This window comes from Acipenser ruthenus, chromosome 40 (genome assembly GCF_902713425.1).
Source record: "Acipenser ruthenus chromosome 40, fAciRut3.2 maternal haplotype, whole genome shotgun sequence".
In the NCBI taxonomy this organism is placed as follows: Eukaryota; Metazoa; Chordata; class Actinopteri; order Acipenseriformes; family Acipenseridae; genus Acipenser; species Acipenser ruthenus.
Window position 1 is genome coordinate 5,822,595 of NC_081228.1, and position 19,083 is coordinate 5,841,677.

Consider the following 19,083-nt stretch of genomic DNA (forward strand, 5'->3'; position numbering starts at 1 on the left):
CACACAACCTATTTACCTGCAGTTTAGTAACTTCAATATATGGTTAGTGGTGTAATTGCACTGGCTACATGTACCTTACTTGCAGTGACTGGTGATTTACCTGCACTAAATAGTACCTTCATTGCACTAGTGCCCTGGTGTGCTGGCTGGTGAATCCTCCTACCTGCTATTCTGAGCCCTCCTCTCCTGAATACTGTAGTAGTTTGTAATTTTATGGAAATATTATTATTATTATTATTATTATACAAGAATGCAATGATACAAAATATATATTGTACACCTTTGTAAATGTCTGGAATCAGGTTTAAATTAATGTGATGGCTTTCACTTGTTAACTTATTATAAAATACAATTTAAAAATACATGTGTATTTGGAAGGAAATGGATCATTATCTGCTTGCATTACAGGTGTAAACATCTACATCATGTATAATCTATAACAGGGCTCAATGGGGATAGGTTGCTGAGCATGATGAAAATGTATGAACCAGAGGAGGCTATTCAGCCCATCAAGGCTCATCCGGTTCCTAGACGCTGATTGATCTCAAAACTTTGTCCAGTCGGGTCTTCGAGGATCCCAGTGATTCAGCATCAGCAGCATGGCTTGGTAACCCATTCCATCCCCTCCCCACTCTCTGTGTGAAGAAGGGTCTCCTTCCCTAGTCTGTCTTAAGTCTGCCTCCACTTAATCAACTGTGTCCTCACACTTTGCTTCTCTGGTTAATATAAATCACATTTATCAGTCATACTCAGATTTTCACTTCACTTGATATCACTTTGGGGAATAATTGTGCTGCAGTCGCTATGTAAAATATAGCCCCATCAATAGAAAAAAGCAACATTGGTGCTTTTAAACAATACACAACGTACAGAATTGCGGATTCAAGTTTATATAATGAATTGGCAAATCAGAACCTTAAAATCATTATTTAGTTCTACAAGTCATTGACACCAGCGTGGAACATTCTATAAAGACGCAAATACAAGATCACAAAATCATTCATTCAAAACTAACAGAGGCAGTTTGTCATGCCGTGGCAGGAGACGTCCATTAAAATAGATGTAACCGTACTCTATTTATAGCTAAGATCAATCCGTCTTTCTGTTTTTGAAGCAAAGCGTGCAATCACATTATCGTACCAGTTGGGTTGCTTCTCCAGGAAAGACAGCAGTTTTGTTTCAATGGATATTGTGGCCCTCGCATGGAGATGACCCTGCTCCACGGTGCTCCTCAAGAATGCCTTGATGCGCTCAAGGCAAGAGGAGCTTCTTTCTTCACACACTGCTGTTGCTGGTATAGTGGCAATTAAGCAGAAAAAGCGGTACACTTCAGCCAGAACCTCAGTGAGCCCAGTTTCATTGATTAAAAGCAGGATGTCGCTGACAGAACGGTTCTGAAACTGATCATCTCTGAAGATGACACCAAACTCATTCTTGAGACGATCTAAATCAAAGTAGCTGCCGTAAGAGTTGGCGAGCGAGGTAAATGCGTCCGTGGGGAACTGCTTGCTGAAAGACAGAAATTTTGAGGAGTCCGACAGCTCGAGGAAGTGGAGGGCCTTGATGTCTGCAAACCTCAGCAAAAGCTGAACGATGATGTTATCAATGACGTCATTGTACAGGAGGAAATAATTCTGACCATCTTCAGGGGTTCCTTCTTCCAGTTTCAGTCTAAGCGTTTCTGGAGGTGATGGTAAGTCAACAAGGCCAGTGACTGCAGAATTAAACACCTCTTTGAACTGCTCCTCTTTACGCAGATCATCAATCATTGTGATTGTTAACTGAACTTGCGAATCGCAGTAATTTACATCCGCGGCATTTTTCTGAAGAACATCGTAGAGAACGTCAGTAATGCCGAAGATGCTGCGGTAGGAGTAGGACAAGAAGATAAACTGGAAGTCGTTTAGTTTTGCAAGGAATCCTGTAGCCTGTCGCCGACATTCTCCGTCCCAACCACTGCCATCAACAATCTCCTGAAACACTTGGCACAGTTTCTCTCTTTCCGAGACAATGGCATGCAGGACTGTGCTGTGAGATGTCCATCTACATGGAAAAGGTATCCTGCCCACAATTCGGTCCAGCAGCTCCGTGCATTTGCTCGAGCGCGTAAAAAATGTGGGGAAGCCTTCCAAAGTTGCAAAAAAGCAACGTGTTTGTTTAATACACTGTGCCCCTTGTTGAAGAATTAGATTTAATCTGTGGGCAAAACAGTGCACTAACAGAGCTTGAGGAGCGTCGTTTTTAACGAGGGTTTGAAGACCTCCCAGCTCCCCAGCCAGCACTGCAGCGCCGTCATACGACTGAGACACAAGTTTTTTTTTTGTAGTCATATTTTGAGATCTCTGAATCCACAACCTGCTTCAAAGCAACTGCGGTCCGATCTGCGCCAACATCTTTAAAACCCAAAAACCTTTCCTGTGTGTTGCCCTTCCTGTCCACGTAGCGCAACACGAGTGAAAGCTGACTTAACTGAGAAATGTCAGCTGTTTCGTCTACCTCGCAAGCAAAAAAGCTGCAGTCTTGGATCTCACGGTCAACGTAGGCTGCCATTTCTTCAGCCACGCATTCGATCAATTCGTTTTGAATGGTCTTCGACAGGCCGGAAAAAACCGACGCATTTGTCTGCCAGTAACCCTTCAACTCCGCGTCGTGGCGAAAAAAAGAACTCACAAGTTCAATGAAATGGCCGCCAGATTCCTCTGTCTCACGGCGGCCACGGAATGCGATTTCTTGACGAGATAAAACAACTGAAATGTCAATTAGTCGCTTCAAAACCTCTCTGTTCTTCCTGACTTTCTCGTTGTGCTCTAAGACAGCAAGGCGCCTTTGCTCACGAAGCAACAGAACCGCAGGAGTGCCTTCATGCTCTATGCGTTTCAAGGACACTTCATTTTTGATGTGCTCATGGGATGACCTGTGTAAAAAAGCACTTCGGGACAGGTTTTTCCAGTCACAGTAACCTCCATTAGCCCAATTGTGTTTTTTAGTTGAAAGAAGTAGACATGGCCAGCAATATAGTTTGTTAGTCACGGCGCTGCCTGTTAGCCAGCTATAGACTCCATACCAAGATGGCTGAAACTGCCGTGTTAGTCTGCCGTCTTTCTTCAAAATCTCCAGTGCTGGCGTTAGTCTGCCGTCCTTAACAATTGAACGTCTCTCTTCTTGGGGTCTTACTGTAAAACGTATTTTCATCAGGTCGCATATAATGTCAGATTCAACGAAAGCCATTACTGAAACAATTACAAACACACAAATGCGAGCTGCTCCAACTCCAGTAGGTGCCTCACCAAGCTGCGGCTCTATAGCAACGCCCTTAGAACGGGACTCCCCGCCGTGGTGAGTTGCCATGGTAACAAGCCGCTTTGTGACGCGCTCTAGTTAGAACTCGGTTTCTGCCTCACGCAGCTGCCAAATAAGGTCACTAGTTCTTCTGGGCTTAACTATGTAATATATAAATGTGTTTATATTGATCAGTTACATACAAAATGTATTTTTTAGCCTTTGGGAAATATTGGTGCTCCCTTGCCTCGGCTGAGGAGCCGCCTTTGCCCAGCACTAGATTTTCAGTCCCACAGAAAACCAGGCAAATCTGTTGCATCAGGGCTTCTCCTGTGTTTCAGTGCTTTATTTTACCAGGTAATAAACGAGCTCCTCATTAGACAACTCAGTTTATTATCAGCGGGTTTTTACCTGTTTTGAGTGACATTAAAAGGGTGTTGCTGTATTAATAATAATAATAATAATAATAATAATAATAATAATAATAATAATAATAATAATAATAATAATAATAATAATAATACAACCTAAAACTATTACATGCTGTAAAACAACGTTAGCCACTTTTAATTTGGTTTTGAAAAATGTTAATAGATATTAGATAGGTAGATGGCTATGGGAAGATCAAAGCCACATGGAGTATCGGTCACTCTGTGTGCTTGAAACTGTTGCTCTCTGTGAATGCGCAGTGCGAGCTCCCCCGCCCCCTCTCCTGTCTCCCTGCTGGGGGATGGGTGGCAGTGATGCACAGTCACATTTTAAAAGGGGGGTTGCAAAAAACGATTAAGTAGACAATTAGATTTTCTTTTCTTCCTTTGGTTTTTCCTGCCCCCACTCTAGCAGGACCGCGCAATTTATTTCCTGATAGAATTTTTATTTGGCGGTCTGCTGTAAAGGAATGTTTTGAAATTTAAAATCAGGGTTGTGGTTTAGATAAGGGTAAAGTAAAATGATACCGCTAGGGTGTTGGATAATAGATACGATCCCCTGTAAACACAGAGTAGCAAGGAGATACTCTACACAAATCGAGTCACCGCGTAAAGAAAAACACCACATAGATGCATTGGCACACCCGCCAAACGAAACCGCACCCTGAACCCTGCACCCACTTTATATGTATGTACAGATCTGCTGGCTACGGGTTTCCCTGCAGCATGGCGTCTATGCGGGACTGTTTACATGAACAAAACAAAAAGTTTAGGCGCGGTATGTTTTGACTCAGACCGTCCCTCCAAATCAAAGCGTGCTTTCTCTGATCCGATTACATTGCACTGTGAATTCTGCTGTCTATAAGTATTTCGCTACTGATTTTCAATGGCAATGTTGCCATTTATTTTTTTATTTTTATTGAATCTGTGTAGGGGTTTAAGGTAATTAAAATACACGTTTGAATAGGCAGCTAGTTGTCTATCTTAAGGTTCAAGGCGGTCGAATTACTACAAACAACCAAAAACTAAAACGTTTATGAACATCTGCCTTACTCGTTTTATATGATGTATAGTTTTTGTTTGTTTGTTTGTTTTGTTACATGCTAATTTTAATGAGTAACTTGTATCTGTAAATAAATCATAACACCGGTTTAAAAGAGAACTCCGGTGAACGTGGTGAGTTAAATAAAACAGTACCGCTTGATGTTGTGTTATTTTAATGTATGTATTTAAATGTGTACTTCAGTCATGATTTGCAATTTGAAATCGGCGCCTTTTTCAATAACAAAAAAAATACATATTTTAAAAACTCGCGGGTTTGGAGTTCATTGGCCCAAACTGGCGGAGTCATTCAGGAGACGTGATGGACAGGATCATTGCCCAATTAGGAAAGAAATTAGTCGACTCCGACCACTCAGCTAGCCTGTGGGTTGTACAACCTGCTGATTGGTGAATTGTCCTATCTTATTATGCACAACTGAAAGTAGCCAATAGGCGTTTCGGGTCGCGTTCGATGTTGCTTTTCGACCAATCAAATATTAGGCGGAAAACGCCATCCAATAGTTTTGAAGTGTGGGCTGGGTTTATTGAGACGAGATTTCTATAAATACCACTCGAAAGGGTTTGTTGGTCAGTCTAGGCTGAACTCGTGTATTTGTGAGTGAAGGACTTTTTGAAATTCTTTAATCATGTCTGGAAGAGGCAAAACCGGCGGAAAAGCCCGTGCTAAGGCTAAGTCTCGTAGCTCCAGAGCCGGGCTGCAGTTCCCTGTCGGCCGTGTTCACAGGCTGCTGAGGAAAGGTAACTATGCTGAGCGTGTGGGCGCTGGAGCCCCGGTCTATCTGGCCGCTGTACTCGAATACCTGACCGCCGAAATCCTGGAGCTGGCTGGCAACGCCGCCCGAGACAACAAGAAAACCAGAATCATCCCCCGTCACCTGCAGCTCGCCGTCCGCAACGACGAGGAGCTCAACAAGCTGCTGGGAGGCGTCACCATCGCTCAGGGAGGAGTGCTGCCCAACATCCAGGCCGTGCTGCTGCCCAAGAAGACTGGCCAAGCCGCCGCCAGCACCGGCAAGGCAGGCAAGAAGGGCTCGCAGTCCCAGGAGTACTAAAATAGAGCGGCGAGGAGGAGGCCTGCAGACCGGCGGAACATCGCTGAAATAAAACTAACAAGCAACTCAAACACAAAGGCCCTTATAAGGGCCACCCACATGTTCAGTGAAAGAGTCATGTCCATTTTATGTGGTTTTAAGTGTTTTAGGTTCATGTTTTAACCGCACATGTTAAGATCTCTAACGCATAAAATGGCCGTCCTGAAGCAGCGATTGAGAAATGCTGCATTTCTTTACATATTTATTGGCAATGTGTCTTAATGTACAATTTTACAATGTGTTTATTTATTTTTTTATTTTGAAGTGAAGTGGTTTTAAACGCCACGATCAAAGCTTTTCTCCAATAAAATTCGCCAGATAAAAATGTTGCTGGTCTCTTCCGATGCAGATTTATACCGCTTCACAGTAAAACAACATTGACCTCCAGATGGGGGTTGTTTTAGTCTGGTACATAGAGAATTAGTACAGGACTCCATCACACACTGCACTGGTATTTTTACATGTGCGGCTTACAAACCCCAGGCTTTTGCGCTAATTACCCACAATTTACCACCCCGGCATTGCTCTTATGTAAAGACTGAGACACGGGAAGCAGTGTAGGGTATTGGTCAATCTCTTCTAATACAAATCAATACGTTTATTTAGCATGATACACGTATGGTTTTTGGGATGGTGGTTAATTTATTCTGGGTGAAATGCCTTCAAGGACATGCACAGATGCTAGCCCTTTTCTTGAATATGATGCACGTTTTGTTCTCGTTTTGCCCCATGTTTTCAAGGCGGGGAGTTCTGCAGTGTAGTTGTTAATTTGCAGGTGTTTCCTGCACTGCTAGGAAGCGGTGCAAGACAAACGGTCTGACCTCAAAGTGGTTGAGATGGAGCCCTCTTAGCACACCTGGGCGCTCTGTTCATCTTAGCAATGATAATCACTGGGGATGGCTGAGATGTTAATAAAATTAGACTTTACTCACTTTAAAAAATCATTTGTGCAGAATATTTTTCCCCCAAATTAGAAATGTGTTCTCAAGATACAGCTAGGTATGTTTGCCTTACCAATGTATAGCTCTACTTGGTAGTTCACATTGATACTGCTTTGTAACAGTGGTTTTTCTTCCAAATGCACAGAACTAAAAGGTTAATAATACAGTATTTTATATACATTTTTTTTTAAAAAGGGGATTTTGAGGAGCATTTAAAAAAAAAAAAAATCTGTTATTCTCTATGTAGAACACTAGTTTTTCCAATTTCAGCAAACTGGTCATCCGTGTGCTGAGTAGACCTTGTATAATAATATGTCCCAAATGTAATCGTGGACTGCCTAACCTGCATTAACATTAGGCAGTGCAAGGTGAGTGCTATTCAGGGTCTGTGAAGCCAGGGAGTTGGTTTATTCCTGTCAGAACATGTACAAGGCCAGTGGGGTTCATATCCATATTTAAACAAATGAAGCTTTCATGCTGAACATCAGAGGAATTCAAAGTACACATGTCAAGTAAATACACCATTTTGATCACTGCTGGGTAAAATCCATTTTATTTCTTTTTCATGGTCAGTGTTTGACAGTGATATAACATTTGGCATTGCATTGTTTTATGGCCCTTCAACTAATGTCTGTTAACTGTATGAATAACGGTTTTAATGTACTCTTTAACCAGAAGCTCCTCTAGCATTAGTCTTACACTACTATCCTGTCTTTTGAACCGGTGTACATCAAGGCTGGCTTACTGTAAAGTCATATATATTTGCAAGCCTTTCATTATGTGTGTTTTGCATATGAAAAACAAAGCAAACATTTTTTTGCACGAATATCAAATTCCGTTAACAATACATACTTTGTATATTGCAACAGGTCGGTAACATTTCTGGAGCAAAATAGGTTTAATGAGTGTGATTCGGCAAGTATTTATGGCTTTGCAGTATTCATTACACCTCGAGAGACGGGTTAGATCTGAATCTTATGATCTCAGGACCTGAGAATATAACAAACAGGAAAAATCCATCTGCTATTCCCAAGATATATATATATATATACACACACAGAGTATGTTTTTCAGATTCTCATTCTCTCTCTCTCTATATATATATTATCCTAAAGCAAAATCCAATGTTTTTTATATATATATATATATATATATTATATATACGCACACTGTTGTAATAGCTATCAATCACGCTGATCATGGCGTGTGTTTATATATTAATATGTTCAGGTAGTAGTTCATACTGATGCCAGTGTGTTTCAGCAACATGGGTGTTTCAGGGATCCCAACCACTCCAAACTGAGCATGCCCAGAATGATTGCCTGTGCACAGCTGCTGATCTGATACTTCAGTATGGAGACAGGACAATGGATGGGTCTTTGGGAGATGTAGTCTGTTACATGTTTTGTTTTTACTATACACAGGCACTGAAGGGTTCACAAAACTACATCTCACATAACCCTTTGCTTTGCCCCTCCCCTCCTCCATCCTATTGCTATTTAGAGTCCTATTCACAAAGCTTGACTAATGAGTTACTAAAGTACTCTGTTAACGGACCTCAATCATCCATTCTCTGTTTATATAAAGCTTTATGGATAGGGCTCAGAATGCTATAAGTATTGCTCAAGGGAAGAGAACTAGCCTTTAGCTTGAAGTTCACAATACCTCTAATCAGCCATGCAGTAAATAGACCTTCTTTTGTACTGATTGCTGGAGCTCCAGTCCTACTCCTAGTTCCCTCCCACACTCAGGTATTACTAGCAGTCCAGTGCTCATGCTTATCCGTGCACAGAGGAAGAAAGGAGGCACTCAAACTGAAACTCACAGACACACAGCAGATCCAAAAAGACCCAGAAACAGCAGCAGCACTTTTATGAGAAAACGTTTAACCACTTTGACTTAAACACATGGCAATCAACCTGTCATGGCAAGTACATGATCAATTTAAAATCACGCTTCAAAGACACCCAGAGTTTCAGACAGGCTGAAATTGCAACAGGAGTTCACAGGTGTCGTTCTTGATTAGGCATCATTAATACTGCACAGAGGAGTTCAATACCACAGCACGAATCCACAGCCTCATGCTAGCCTTTAAACTAAAGACAAGACACTCCACGTGTCAGATGCGTGCACTGATGGCATCAGTTACCAGGTGACTTTAAGCTGGCTGGTGACACGAGCACACTTGAGTGTGGGCGTTTCCCTCCAGTGCACTCCCATATTCAGAGAGCACACTTGAGTGTGGGCGTTTCCCTCCAGTGCACTCCCATATTCAGAGAGCACACTTGAGGGGACCTGGAATTCAGCTGCAAACTTTCAGGACATAAAATTGAGGGATGTATCTATTGGCACATCCTAAAATGCTTAAAAATGTTTAAATGTGGCTTAATGTGCTTAAATTCAAAGCAAACCCTGAGAAACTTTGCAGATACCAAGCTTAACACTTCCCAATACTAGTCCAAACATTGGGGTTCTGGTTACCACAGGATAACAATCACATTAATCCACATTTTGCACATGAAGTGGGTTTTCATTGTCAGGCTTAATGTGATTATTGTCTTGTTAAGATATTTCTTTTCACTTTATGCAAATAAGACACAAAGTTCACATGAAGCTGTTGTCAGCTTGACGTGATTAGTATATTGTGCATATTAATGTGTCATTTGTGAAGTGCTAGGCTTGCCATTTACAAACTTTCTAGGGGCTCAGTTTGAATTTGTTTCACATTAAGCGTTAAGGTGTCCCTATCTAGTTTATATTTATTTTGGATGGTAGAAAAAAACAGATTCATTTTGACTCTAAACAGAATATGGAGGGGCATTCCTACACCTCTTCCCCCGCCCTCATGTGAAATCATTATAACTGATAGTTTGACGTGGGGGTTGGGGGTAGTACCGCTGTGAAGGGATCCTGAGCTCCTGGGCGTGGGAGTGGAGAGTCCCCTCTGTGATCGTGCCTCCCTGTGGGTCAGGGTGAAGGCAGGGCTTGGCTATCTGGCATCGTTGAGTTGTCTGGCCACAGTGAGGATCTCGCGGGCCCCCTTGCTCAGCAGCAGGCAGGCCAGGTCCACCCCCAGCTTCTCGGCAGAGGCCTGGTCCCGCGAGGACACGTTCCTCGCAGTGATCCCCACATGCTGAGGGTCATCGCTCGAGCCTTCCTCCTCCTGGAGAAACGAGGGGGGAGAGAGAGGGAGAGAATCGCAACGAGGTTCTGCGCACCATCGTACAACATAATCCACAGCGCAACTTTCAAAACGAATTCAACATAATAACAGGACCAACATCGTATTAATAATGACGTCCTCGGAAAAACACCCTGGGGCCCGGTTTACTATGCTTCTACTCCAGCCAGTACAAAGTCTTCACCACTTACTAACAATTGTAGTTTGGGTTTTTTTTTTAGCTGTGGGAGTTCCACTTTTCCAAAGACAATCAATGGGACTGTGCATCCCAGGGCCAGGCTCTTTGCGATCGTGTTAGTCAGGACAGTGTGAAGCTGTCCGGAGGCACTGACCTGGGTGTCCATCACGAGGGAGGTCTGCATGGTCTCCTTGATGCTGTCGGAGCCGTCCAGGCTGAACACAGCACCGGTCATGTAGAGCTGCGAGACACGAGACACAATCACAGGTCAGGATTTCAATCCAATTAAAGAGACTGCTCTAGGGTGACGCTCCCCTCAACACCTCTCCTAATAGAAATATCTCAGATTTGATCAGGGTTGGGTTCAAGTGCTGGTGCTTTTGCATTTTAACGCGATCATGAAATACACACCGCATTTGTATTGGCATTTGAGTGCAGTCGTACTCAACCCTGCATTTGACTGTATAAACGTGACTAGCACAGCTAAAAGACAGACTGACGTGTGGTTGAGTTTAAGTAACTCAGCAGAATCTCAGTACCTGGGAGTCCTTGATCTCAGTGTGAACCGCGACAGGAACACTGCAGCCCCCTTCCTGCAGGAGACAAAGAGAAGGACACCCTGACAACACTTCAAAAAGAAAGACAATACAGCAGCATACAGAGGGGTGGGACCAGCTGCCTCCAGACATCCAGTGCTGGTAGCTGGTAGTTAGGTTGATTACATGTGCTTGCAGATGTACTCAGTATGCCTGTATATCTTCTGAGATCAGAGATGAGGCGAGGCTGCCCAGGTGCTTCTATGAATTCAGTCTATAGATCCTCTCTGATGGCACAGTACTGCAGTGAGGTTCTTACCAGGTGTCTGAGGAAGGCTCTCTCAGCCACGCAGCGCAGCACAGTCTCCGGGTCGTGCAGCACAGACACCATGTCCAGGATATCCCTGTCCCGAGCACGCACCTCCACCGCCAACGCCCCCTGTGGACACAGCAAGGGATTGCAGGGTTAAAGGCCTTCTATTAATAAAATGAATGGATTTTACTTTAGCTGGATGGGATTTGACATTACACATGCATTTTGGTATACTATTGCAGACAGCAAGTGTGGTAAATGCCTTGTCTGCTCATGACAAACTGCAACATTTCCATGAACATGCAGCAAAATAATCAATTGTAAAGGAGAGAAACTGCACACGAAACAATACTAACCTGGCCGACAGCATACATGCAGTCTTCAGGGCCCAGCAACTAAAACACAGAACAGACGTTACGAGACGGCCAGGCTAAGGGTGTGACATTCTGTTTAAAAAACAATTAGGGCTGGATTCCCAAATCATCACAAACAGCACACCCAATAGAGTCGCTTGTTATGTCCCGCAGTCTTAAGTTACGCTCATTACACGTGTTAGAATTGTCACTGGTGCTGGTTGTAGCTATGTGGAGTAAGATGCTGTGATGATCGGCACTCTATACTGGTCAGACTGGTGGTACCTGGCTGACCCGGCTCTCCCAGCCCATTCTCCGCAGCCCGGCAGCTGCCAGTATGATGGCGGAGAAATCGTCCTTCTCATCCAGCTTCTTCAGACGGGTGTTGAGGTTCCCCCGCTGGTGCACAAACGGTTAAGGAAGCAAGCGCACCGCTGACGGAAATAAGACTCCCAATTATTGCACTGCTGTTCACTCCATTCCAGGTTTTACTGGGAGCTTGATTACTCACACCTGGAGTAGCACAAACAGGAGGTGGAGGCCATTATTAAACTCAACCTGGAATGGGCCAAACTGCTCTGCAATGGGAGTCTTATCAAACTCACAGTAATACCTGGAATGGATCTAACTGCTCTGCACTGGGAGTCTTATTAAAAGTATAGTAAAACCTTACATCTTGGCTATTGACCAGGGACCAGATTGCTTGAATACTGGCACCTGCTCTGTGGAGGGTCATATTGTAAGGTCAGTGTGTTTTGTCACACTATCGGTGTGCTAGACTGCAGTATGATGGCAGCTGCACTCAGCCTGAAGTTTATTACAGCTGCTCTGTAAAGGATACGATGTCCTTGAACTCCAGGTGAGGAAATCTCTTCTTGAGCTGAGCTGCTCTCCGCAGAGAACTTGTCCCAATCACACTGCAGAGAGAGAGAGAGAGAGAGTGAGTGAAAGAGAGGGAGAGAGAAAAAGGAAGGAGGAAAGAGGAGAGTGAGAGCAGTAAAGGGAATTAGAGAGAGAGAGAGGGAGGACGTAATAATAATAATAATAATAATAATAATAATAATAAATGGACTCTTTCCTCACCTCTTCTCTGGAAGCGTGTGTAACGTTTTCCCAGCATTCTTCGGGTGCAGAACAACGGCATCATGGGGGTTTTCTCGTCTACAAGAGACATGAACTGGTCAGAGCGCGAACACCAGTGTGTGCACAGCGCCCGTGTGTCTGTGTGTGCAGTGTCTGTGTGTCTGTGTGTGCACAGCGCCCTTGTGTCTGTGTGCGTACAGTCTGTGTGTCTGTGTGTCTGTGTGTGCACAGCGCCCGTGTGTCTGTGTGTGCAGTGTCTGTGTGTGCACAGTGTCTGTGTGTCTGTGTGTGCAGTGTCTGTGTGTCTGTCTGTGTGTGCACAGTGTCTGTCTGTGTGTGCACAGCGCCCATGTGTCTGTGTGTGCAGTGTCTGTGTGTCTGTCTGTGTGTGCAGTGTCTGTCTGTGTGTGCACAGCGCCCGTGTGTCTGTGTGTGGAGTGTCTGTGTGTCTGTGTGTGCACAGTGTCTGTGTGTTTGTCCGTGTGTGCACAGTGCCTGTGTGTCTGTGTGTCTGTCTGTGTTCATGTGTACAGTGCCCATTATGGTGCACGGAGGGGGGTGAGGGGTGCTCGGAGGGGGGTGAGGGGTGCTCGGAGGGGTACTCACTTGAGGACAGCCCCGATGGTGAAGCCCAGAGGCAGTGTGGTAGGGAGGTCCTTCAGAGAATGCACCACAAGATCAACCCTGCAAACGAAACAGTGACCACCACCAGGAGTTTAAAACACACATACTGTGCAGCCACACACACATTCACACAGAGTTTCCAGTTCAAGAAACCCTTTTAAACTGTTCATTAGTTTATTAGTTACTTCTCATGCTTGTGTTTTTGAACAGTCCTTACAGTTTTGTAAATAGGACCAGTTGTGAGTTCTGTCAGAGTACAGCTATACTGAAGCTACTCTAGGGGGCGCTATGGGAGTAGATTTGGACTATAAGAATCTAGAGGGGTGTAGATGGAGAACTACAGAGTGGAAATATGAAGTGAAACCATGTGTTCCAAACAGCAAGCTTACTCGTTTCTCTCCAGTGCATTCTCCAGCTCTTTCGTGAAGAGACTCTTCTCTCCAATCTGAAAACAATACATTTAAAAAATACACAATTCATTAGCAGTTAACCTATACTGAAAATACAGTTCGAAATTTAGTAATTCTAGATTTGGCTCTATCGAATGTTTAATAGTTCTGGGGTATATAAACCATCTCGCTGACATTATTCAGCATCATTTAAATAATCCTACCCCCTTAAGCCCAGATACTTAAAGAAATTTCTCTTTGACATTACAAAGAGAACAAGAAAGAAGAATGAAACTAAATGAATACCCCAAAATTAAAAAATATAATAAATACAAACAATGCAAAGGTATCTTATTTAGAGGAGGGGGCGGGGATATGGCCACCTTGGTTAGCGCCCTGTAACCCTGTACTTTGTGGTTTGAACTCGCTGTGCACAGGCAGGGAGCTGGGCAGCACCCCGAAGCTCACCTTTGACAAGGCTGTGTCCAGGATTTTGTCCCCGGTGGTAGCCATGGCAACTGTACAGATAAAAACAATACATAATTAGACAGCAGATTTACAGCTGCAGTCTCACAATCCTGTCCAATTTTACCTAGAAATAAGAACATGATTTGGCGTCATCAGAATCCTTGTTGACAGTCCAGTTCGTTTACATTCTCCAGAGGTATTTTTTAGCTGTAGACCAAGGGTGTCCAATCACAGTCTTGGATGGCTGGATGCAGGTTGAATTGGTTCAATTAAACAATTTAGAACAGGGTTGGAACAAAGACCAGGACTGGAAGGGCCCGCTTTGGCCAGCCTTGTTGTAGAGAATGAGACTGCCTTTAGAGACAATGGCGCTGTCCATGTTCCTGCTACTACTTTCAGCAGTAGGATGTTATAACAAACACAGATATTTTCAAAATGGGTTTAGATATGAAATATCTTCTAAAATATTTAAAAACCTCTTTTAAAACAGAGGGAGGACTAAACTTTGAAGCAGGTCTTTAGTTTAATATATATATATTGAATATATCCACACATAACCTACATCAGTCGTCATTATAAAGAACAATGCCGGACCGGTTACCATGACTAATGCAATTCTTTAAAACTGTCCCCTTCCACAGTGACACTGTCTTGAGTTTTGTTTTAATGGATCCATACATACTGGGACACAAAAGCCATCAGTTCGGTTTTGGAACACGCTTCAAGCAGCACAATTCATCACTTTAGGAAGCACACAAACCATCGCTTGTTAATTGAGAGAGAGAGAAAGCCGAAGTGTGAAGCGAGGACATTCTGACCGCTTTCTTAAGACTTGGCTGAGATAGTGACACACTTTAGCACAGCCCTCCGCCATTCAAAGCTACAGAGTGTGCTCCACAAACTATTGTCAAGCAGCAAATATCTGCAGCAACTTTGCTAGCTGTCTCGCTATGGACATATTTACAGCCCCAAATGTTTATGCATGTACTATACATATACTCTATAGAAACTAAATGGAGTAATTATGCTAATTTTGTGGCATGTATATTTTGCAGATTTTTAAGCGAACATTTGTGAATATTTCTTGCCAGCAAACATTTCATGTTTTACAGTATTCAGGACTGATGATCAAGTGGGGACCTCAAGCCACCCGCCCTTTTAACCCCAGTCCAAACCAAGGCAATGGATCAGTTACTACTGAACCCCAGGATGCCAAGCACCCAGCCTGCACTCGTGGGGAGGAGCAGGAGTCAGGCAACTATCCTCCCTAACCCAAAGACTGTTCCTCACCGATTTCCGTGTGAACTTCAGGGTACAGATCCTTTAACTTCTCAGCCACGCTGTCTGTCTGAATTCGGGCCAGCTGAAAACAAAAACAACACGAAATGTAAAACGAGTAAAAATGACACGCTCATCATTCTGAATGGCAACGCATCAACGTTCCAAGTGGAATGTTCCGTGCTGTGTGATCCAGTCATCAACAGACAGCTTGCTCAGTCAATCAATGCATGATTGAATATTAAAATCGTGGCAATTCATTTCCACTTGGGCTCTCAAGCCAAGGTTTGGACTGCGAGGCTGTGAAACAAAAGGCAACTTTCAGACAACTGCCAGGGTATCTCCACACAAGAGAATGCAGGGCAGGAAGGATGCTTATCTGTCTGCACCACAGCCCCCAGCGCTCCCCCTCCCTCCCTGCTCTCAGTCACTGCACCCCCACTGCACTCTATAATATAACATTCCAGCTGATTAGCTTTTTTTTAATAGAATGTTATTGCTTTTTGAAATGAATGTTCATACAGAAAGTCAATGCATTTGTTCATTATATTATACAGACCCATTGCTGTAAAACATTTTGACATGTGTATGCGAGTGTATATAACACAGCTGCCTCCTCACAGTAACGTAAGACCATGTCTCATTGATTCAGTCTTTTGACCGCTCCCTTATTCCTGTTAAAACAATATGCATCCACCCCTAGGAGTTCACAATACATGTTTGTATAACTAATCATTCATCTAATGGGTATTAAATGCTCCATTGCTTTTAATTGACATTTTGTAAAAAGACTAGGTTTGTCACTGCTGTCACATCCTATTGTTTCTAATTGTATCGCTTCTATCAGATGATTCCATAATCTAACTTTAAACACTCATAAAATATCCAGTTGTATTGTCATGCCGGATCTTAGTACTGTCTCCTTTATAGAGCCAACGTTATTGAGTGTGGGAATGCCAAGCTGGATTAATACAGAACCTCATTATAACAGATCCTAAATACTGTACATAATATTGTCTACATTTAGAAATACATTTATTTATAGCAGTAGAGTTTTAGAGTTTCTATCTGGTAAATCAGCTTGGCGATGAATGCTAACTGTCACAGGCTAACATAACCTAAAAACACTAGTGTGTCGGGTTTATGAATGAGAATCCACACCTATTTAAATGAATACAGGGAGTGAGGAAGAGAATATAGCCAACATCAAAGCATAAAAAAATGACAAAGAATGAAATGAAGCCCCAGGTGACACTGAATGAATGAATGAATGACTTTAGTGGGTGTCCTTGGCTAGTCAACAGCACTGTAATAGGACTGTGTTACTGTTCGAGTTCCCATTTCAGTTTTACTGATAATACAGCGATGGGCTTCTTAAAGAACAGCCCCTGACACTTACCTGGCTCTTTCTAGACCCCACTCGAATCACACGGGTCACTTTTCCATTTCCGTCCTGCAACCAAACACAAAGCACGTCCATTCATGTCTCTCACATTACTGTAGACAGCAGCGTGTGCAGCCCATTTCCTGGGTTCATTTATTAAGCTGCTGGCTGCTTCAGAACAATTCTCAGATCACTTTGTTATTACTGATAAAAAAAGAACTTCTAGAATCCTGCACTAGCAACTAAACACTAAACCAACCAAGCACATTCATTTCCCTTATAAACAGTGTAGACAACCACTGGTGATGCATGATAGAAAGCATGGGGAAAGCCCAGCACAAGCATGGTTCAAACTCTTGCACACGCGCGCGCTTACCTCAATGTATTTTCCTATTCCGTTCTCCATGTCTCTTACTGATCAGTATTATTGTAATTATTATGTATGGTCTATGTCTGTGAAGGACTCCGGTCTTGCCTGTGTGGAGGTGCTGAGGGTCTGGCTTGTCGGAGGGTGTCTGACCATGTGCCTTTCAGAACCTGCTTACCTCCCCCCTACACCCAGAAAGGGAGGGAGGCTGGGACCCCTGAGATAAGACAATACTGCCGATTCACTCTGACTGTTGGGGAGGGCAGGGTGGGGCACAGCCACAGAAACAAAAAAAAAATGTTCAGATCTGTATGTGTGCAGGGGGTAGCTATCCCATGTTAAAAAGATATACTGTATTACCATCTATTAACTCTGCAGTATTTAACAGGAAGACAGCAGCAGCACAGTAGTATACTATAGAAAACTGCCCAGATTTACTGTGATTCATCAAATAATATACTGATACTTCTTGCTATGTGTAAAGGTACAGCTGCTGATAATTATCAGCAAAACTGTTAAACACAAGTCTAGCTGTATCATTAACAGCAAAACAGCCTTCCTTGGAGAAACAGCAGGGACACTGTACAGCACTGTGAATGCAGACAGAGTGTGATCTTGACATGCAGCTGCATCTGTCCTGTCTCCTTCTATTAATACTGGGACTGCACTAATATAACCAATGTAGACTGTGATAAGAAATCACACAGCTTGTATTCTGAATGAGACGCCTGGGTGGTTAAGTATTATACACTACATAAACACACATCAAGGCAGGGTGCTGAATCGTGCGTGCGTGCGTGCGTGCGTGCGTGCGTGCGTGCGTGCGTGCCAGAGGGAGGGGGGAGGGGGGGGGGGGGGGGCATAGTCTGTCCTTCTATTTTGTTCACTTTCATTTAAAATACTTATCGTGTTATTTATATAAGTCTGTGTGTTCCAGTGTTTAAAGAAAAGGGCTTGTATCCAGGAGGTCCCCGGTTCACTCACTGACTCATTGTGTGACCCTGAGCAAGTCACTTAACCTTGTGCTCCGTCTTTCAGGTGAGACGTTGTTGTAAGTGACTCTGCAGCTGATGCATAGTTCACACAACCTAGTCTCTGTAAGTCGCCTTGGATAAAGGCGTCTAAATAAACAAATAATAATAATTATAACACATACCGGTACAGTAAAATTCCTGTAATTACAGAGCTTGTCTCAGAAGGAAAAATAAACCGCGCTGATCATGCCGGTAATACTGAAACTCCTTCAAGGCAATACTCACTCGACTTTCAAAATGTGATTCTGACTCTTACTTTAAACTTGCATTGCCGTATTAAAACAACATTATAAACAACAATTGGCACCACATACAGTACATGCCAATTATGTTTCCGTGTCATTTTAACTTTTCCCACGCTTAGTTAGATTTGACACGTTTGTTATTGAGCACGTACCCCTTTAAGAACAACTTTATCACACTTCAACCTAACTTACTACTGTCTCGGCCTGCAAATAACGACTTCAACGTCAACCAATAGAAGAGCCAACTTGCCACCGGGATTCCAACAATTAGCCAATCCAAGTGCCCTGGAGGCGGTGCTTAAGCGCTGTCGGTTCAGGTGCCTCTTACCTCACTACCCGCAGTTGCTGCGGACGCTGCAGACATCTCGGCTCTTGAAGATTTAGCAATGTATTTTTTATTTTAGTTGGTTTTATGTAGTTGCTGTGTGTTTTTCCGGTCCCGGGATCTCGTTGCTCGTTGTTCCTGGAGGGAGCCGCCGCTTGTCGGTATCACAGTGCTCTCCTCAGTGAATGAAACCCCGAGTGGTTTCCTCCTCCTCCGGCCCCAACTTGAGTGTCACTTCCGTCAAAGAAAAAAAAATAATAATAATAATAATAATCACCCAAATTCTCTTATCAGACTAGAAAGAAAACGTTCTGCGCAGCTACGATTAGAAGTCGAATATTATTATTATTATTATTATTATTATTATTATTATTATTATTATTATTATTATTATTATTATTATTATTATTATTTAGTCACGTTCCATGGATCATCATGAATAAAATGCGCCTTATTTTATCATTTTCTGTCTGGAATAGAATGCAGACAAAAACAAAACAGTACAGTTGTTGTGCTTGCCAAGG

The 19,083-nt window shown here is 43.2% G+C and overlaps 2 protein-coding genes across 5 annotated transcripts; one reads left to right on the plus strand and one right to left on the minus strand.

Moving 5' to 3' along the window:
• The first annotated feature begins 5,337 nt into the window (after positions 1 to 5,337).
• On the plus strand, positions 5,338 to 5,917 carry LOC117397322 (histone H2AX). Its single transcript, XM_033996091.3, has one exon. The coding sequence runs from the start codon at positions 5,396 to 5,398 to the stop codon at positions 5,819 to 5,821; it is 426 nt and encodes a 141-aa protein (XP_033851982.1). The 5' UTR covers positions 5,338 to 5,395; the 3' UTR covers positions 5,822 to 5,917.
• Positions 5,918 to 7,335: 1,418 nt separating this feature from the next.
• Positions 7,336 to 18,873, minus strand: LOC117397321 (porphobilinogen deaminase-like). 4 transcript variants are annotated; one of them, XM_033996088.3, is made up of 14 exons: positions 18,563 to 18,865; positions 16,604 to 16,657; positions 15,217 to 15,289; positions 13,927 to 13,976; positions 13,459 to 13,514; positions 13,052 to 13,129; positions 12,446 to 12,523; positions 12,204 to 12,279; positions 11,648 to 11,761; positions 11,366 to 11,404; positions 11,016 to 11,135; positions 10,700 to 10,753; positions 10,315 to 10,401; positions 7,336 to 9,964 (listed from the first exon to the last, which is right to left on the minus strand). In XM_033996088.3, the coding sequence occupies exons 1-14, from the start codon at positions 18,596 to 18,598 to the stop codon at positions 9,791 to 9,793; spliced, it is 1,089 nt and encodes a 362-aa protein (XP_033851979.2). In that variant the 5' UTR covers positions 18,599 to 18,865; the 3' UTR covers positions 7,336 to 9,790. The 4 variants fall into 4 exon arrangements, with proteins under 4 accessions (XP_033851979.2, XP_033851981.3, XP_058866113.1 ...); XM_033996090.3 differs by lacking the exon at positions 18,563 to 18,865 and adding an exon at positions 16,965 to 17,558; XM_059010130.1 differs by lacking the exon at positions 13,052 to 13,129 and having other exon boundaries at positions 18,563 to 18,873.
• Between the last annotated feature and the right edge of the window lie 210 nt (positions 18,874 to 19,083).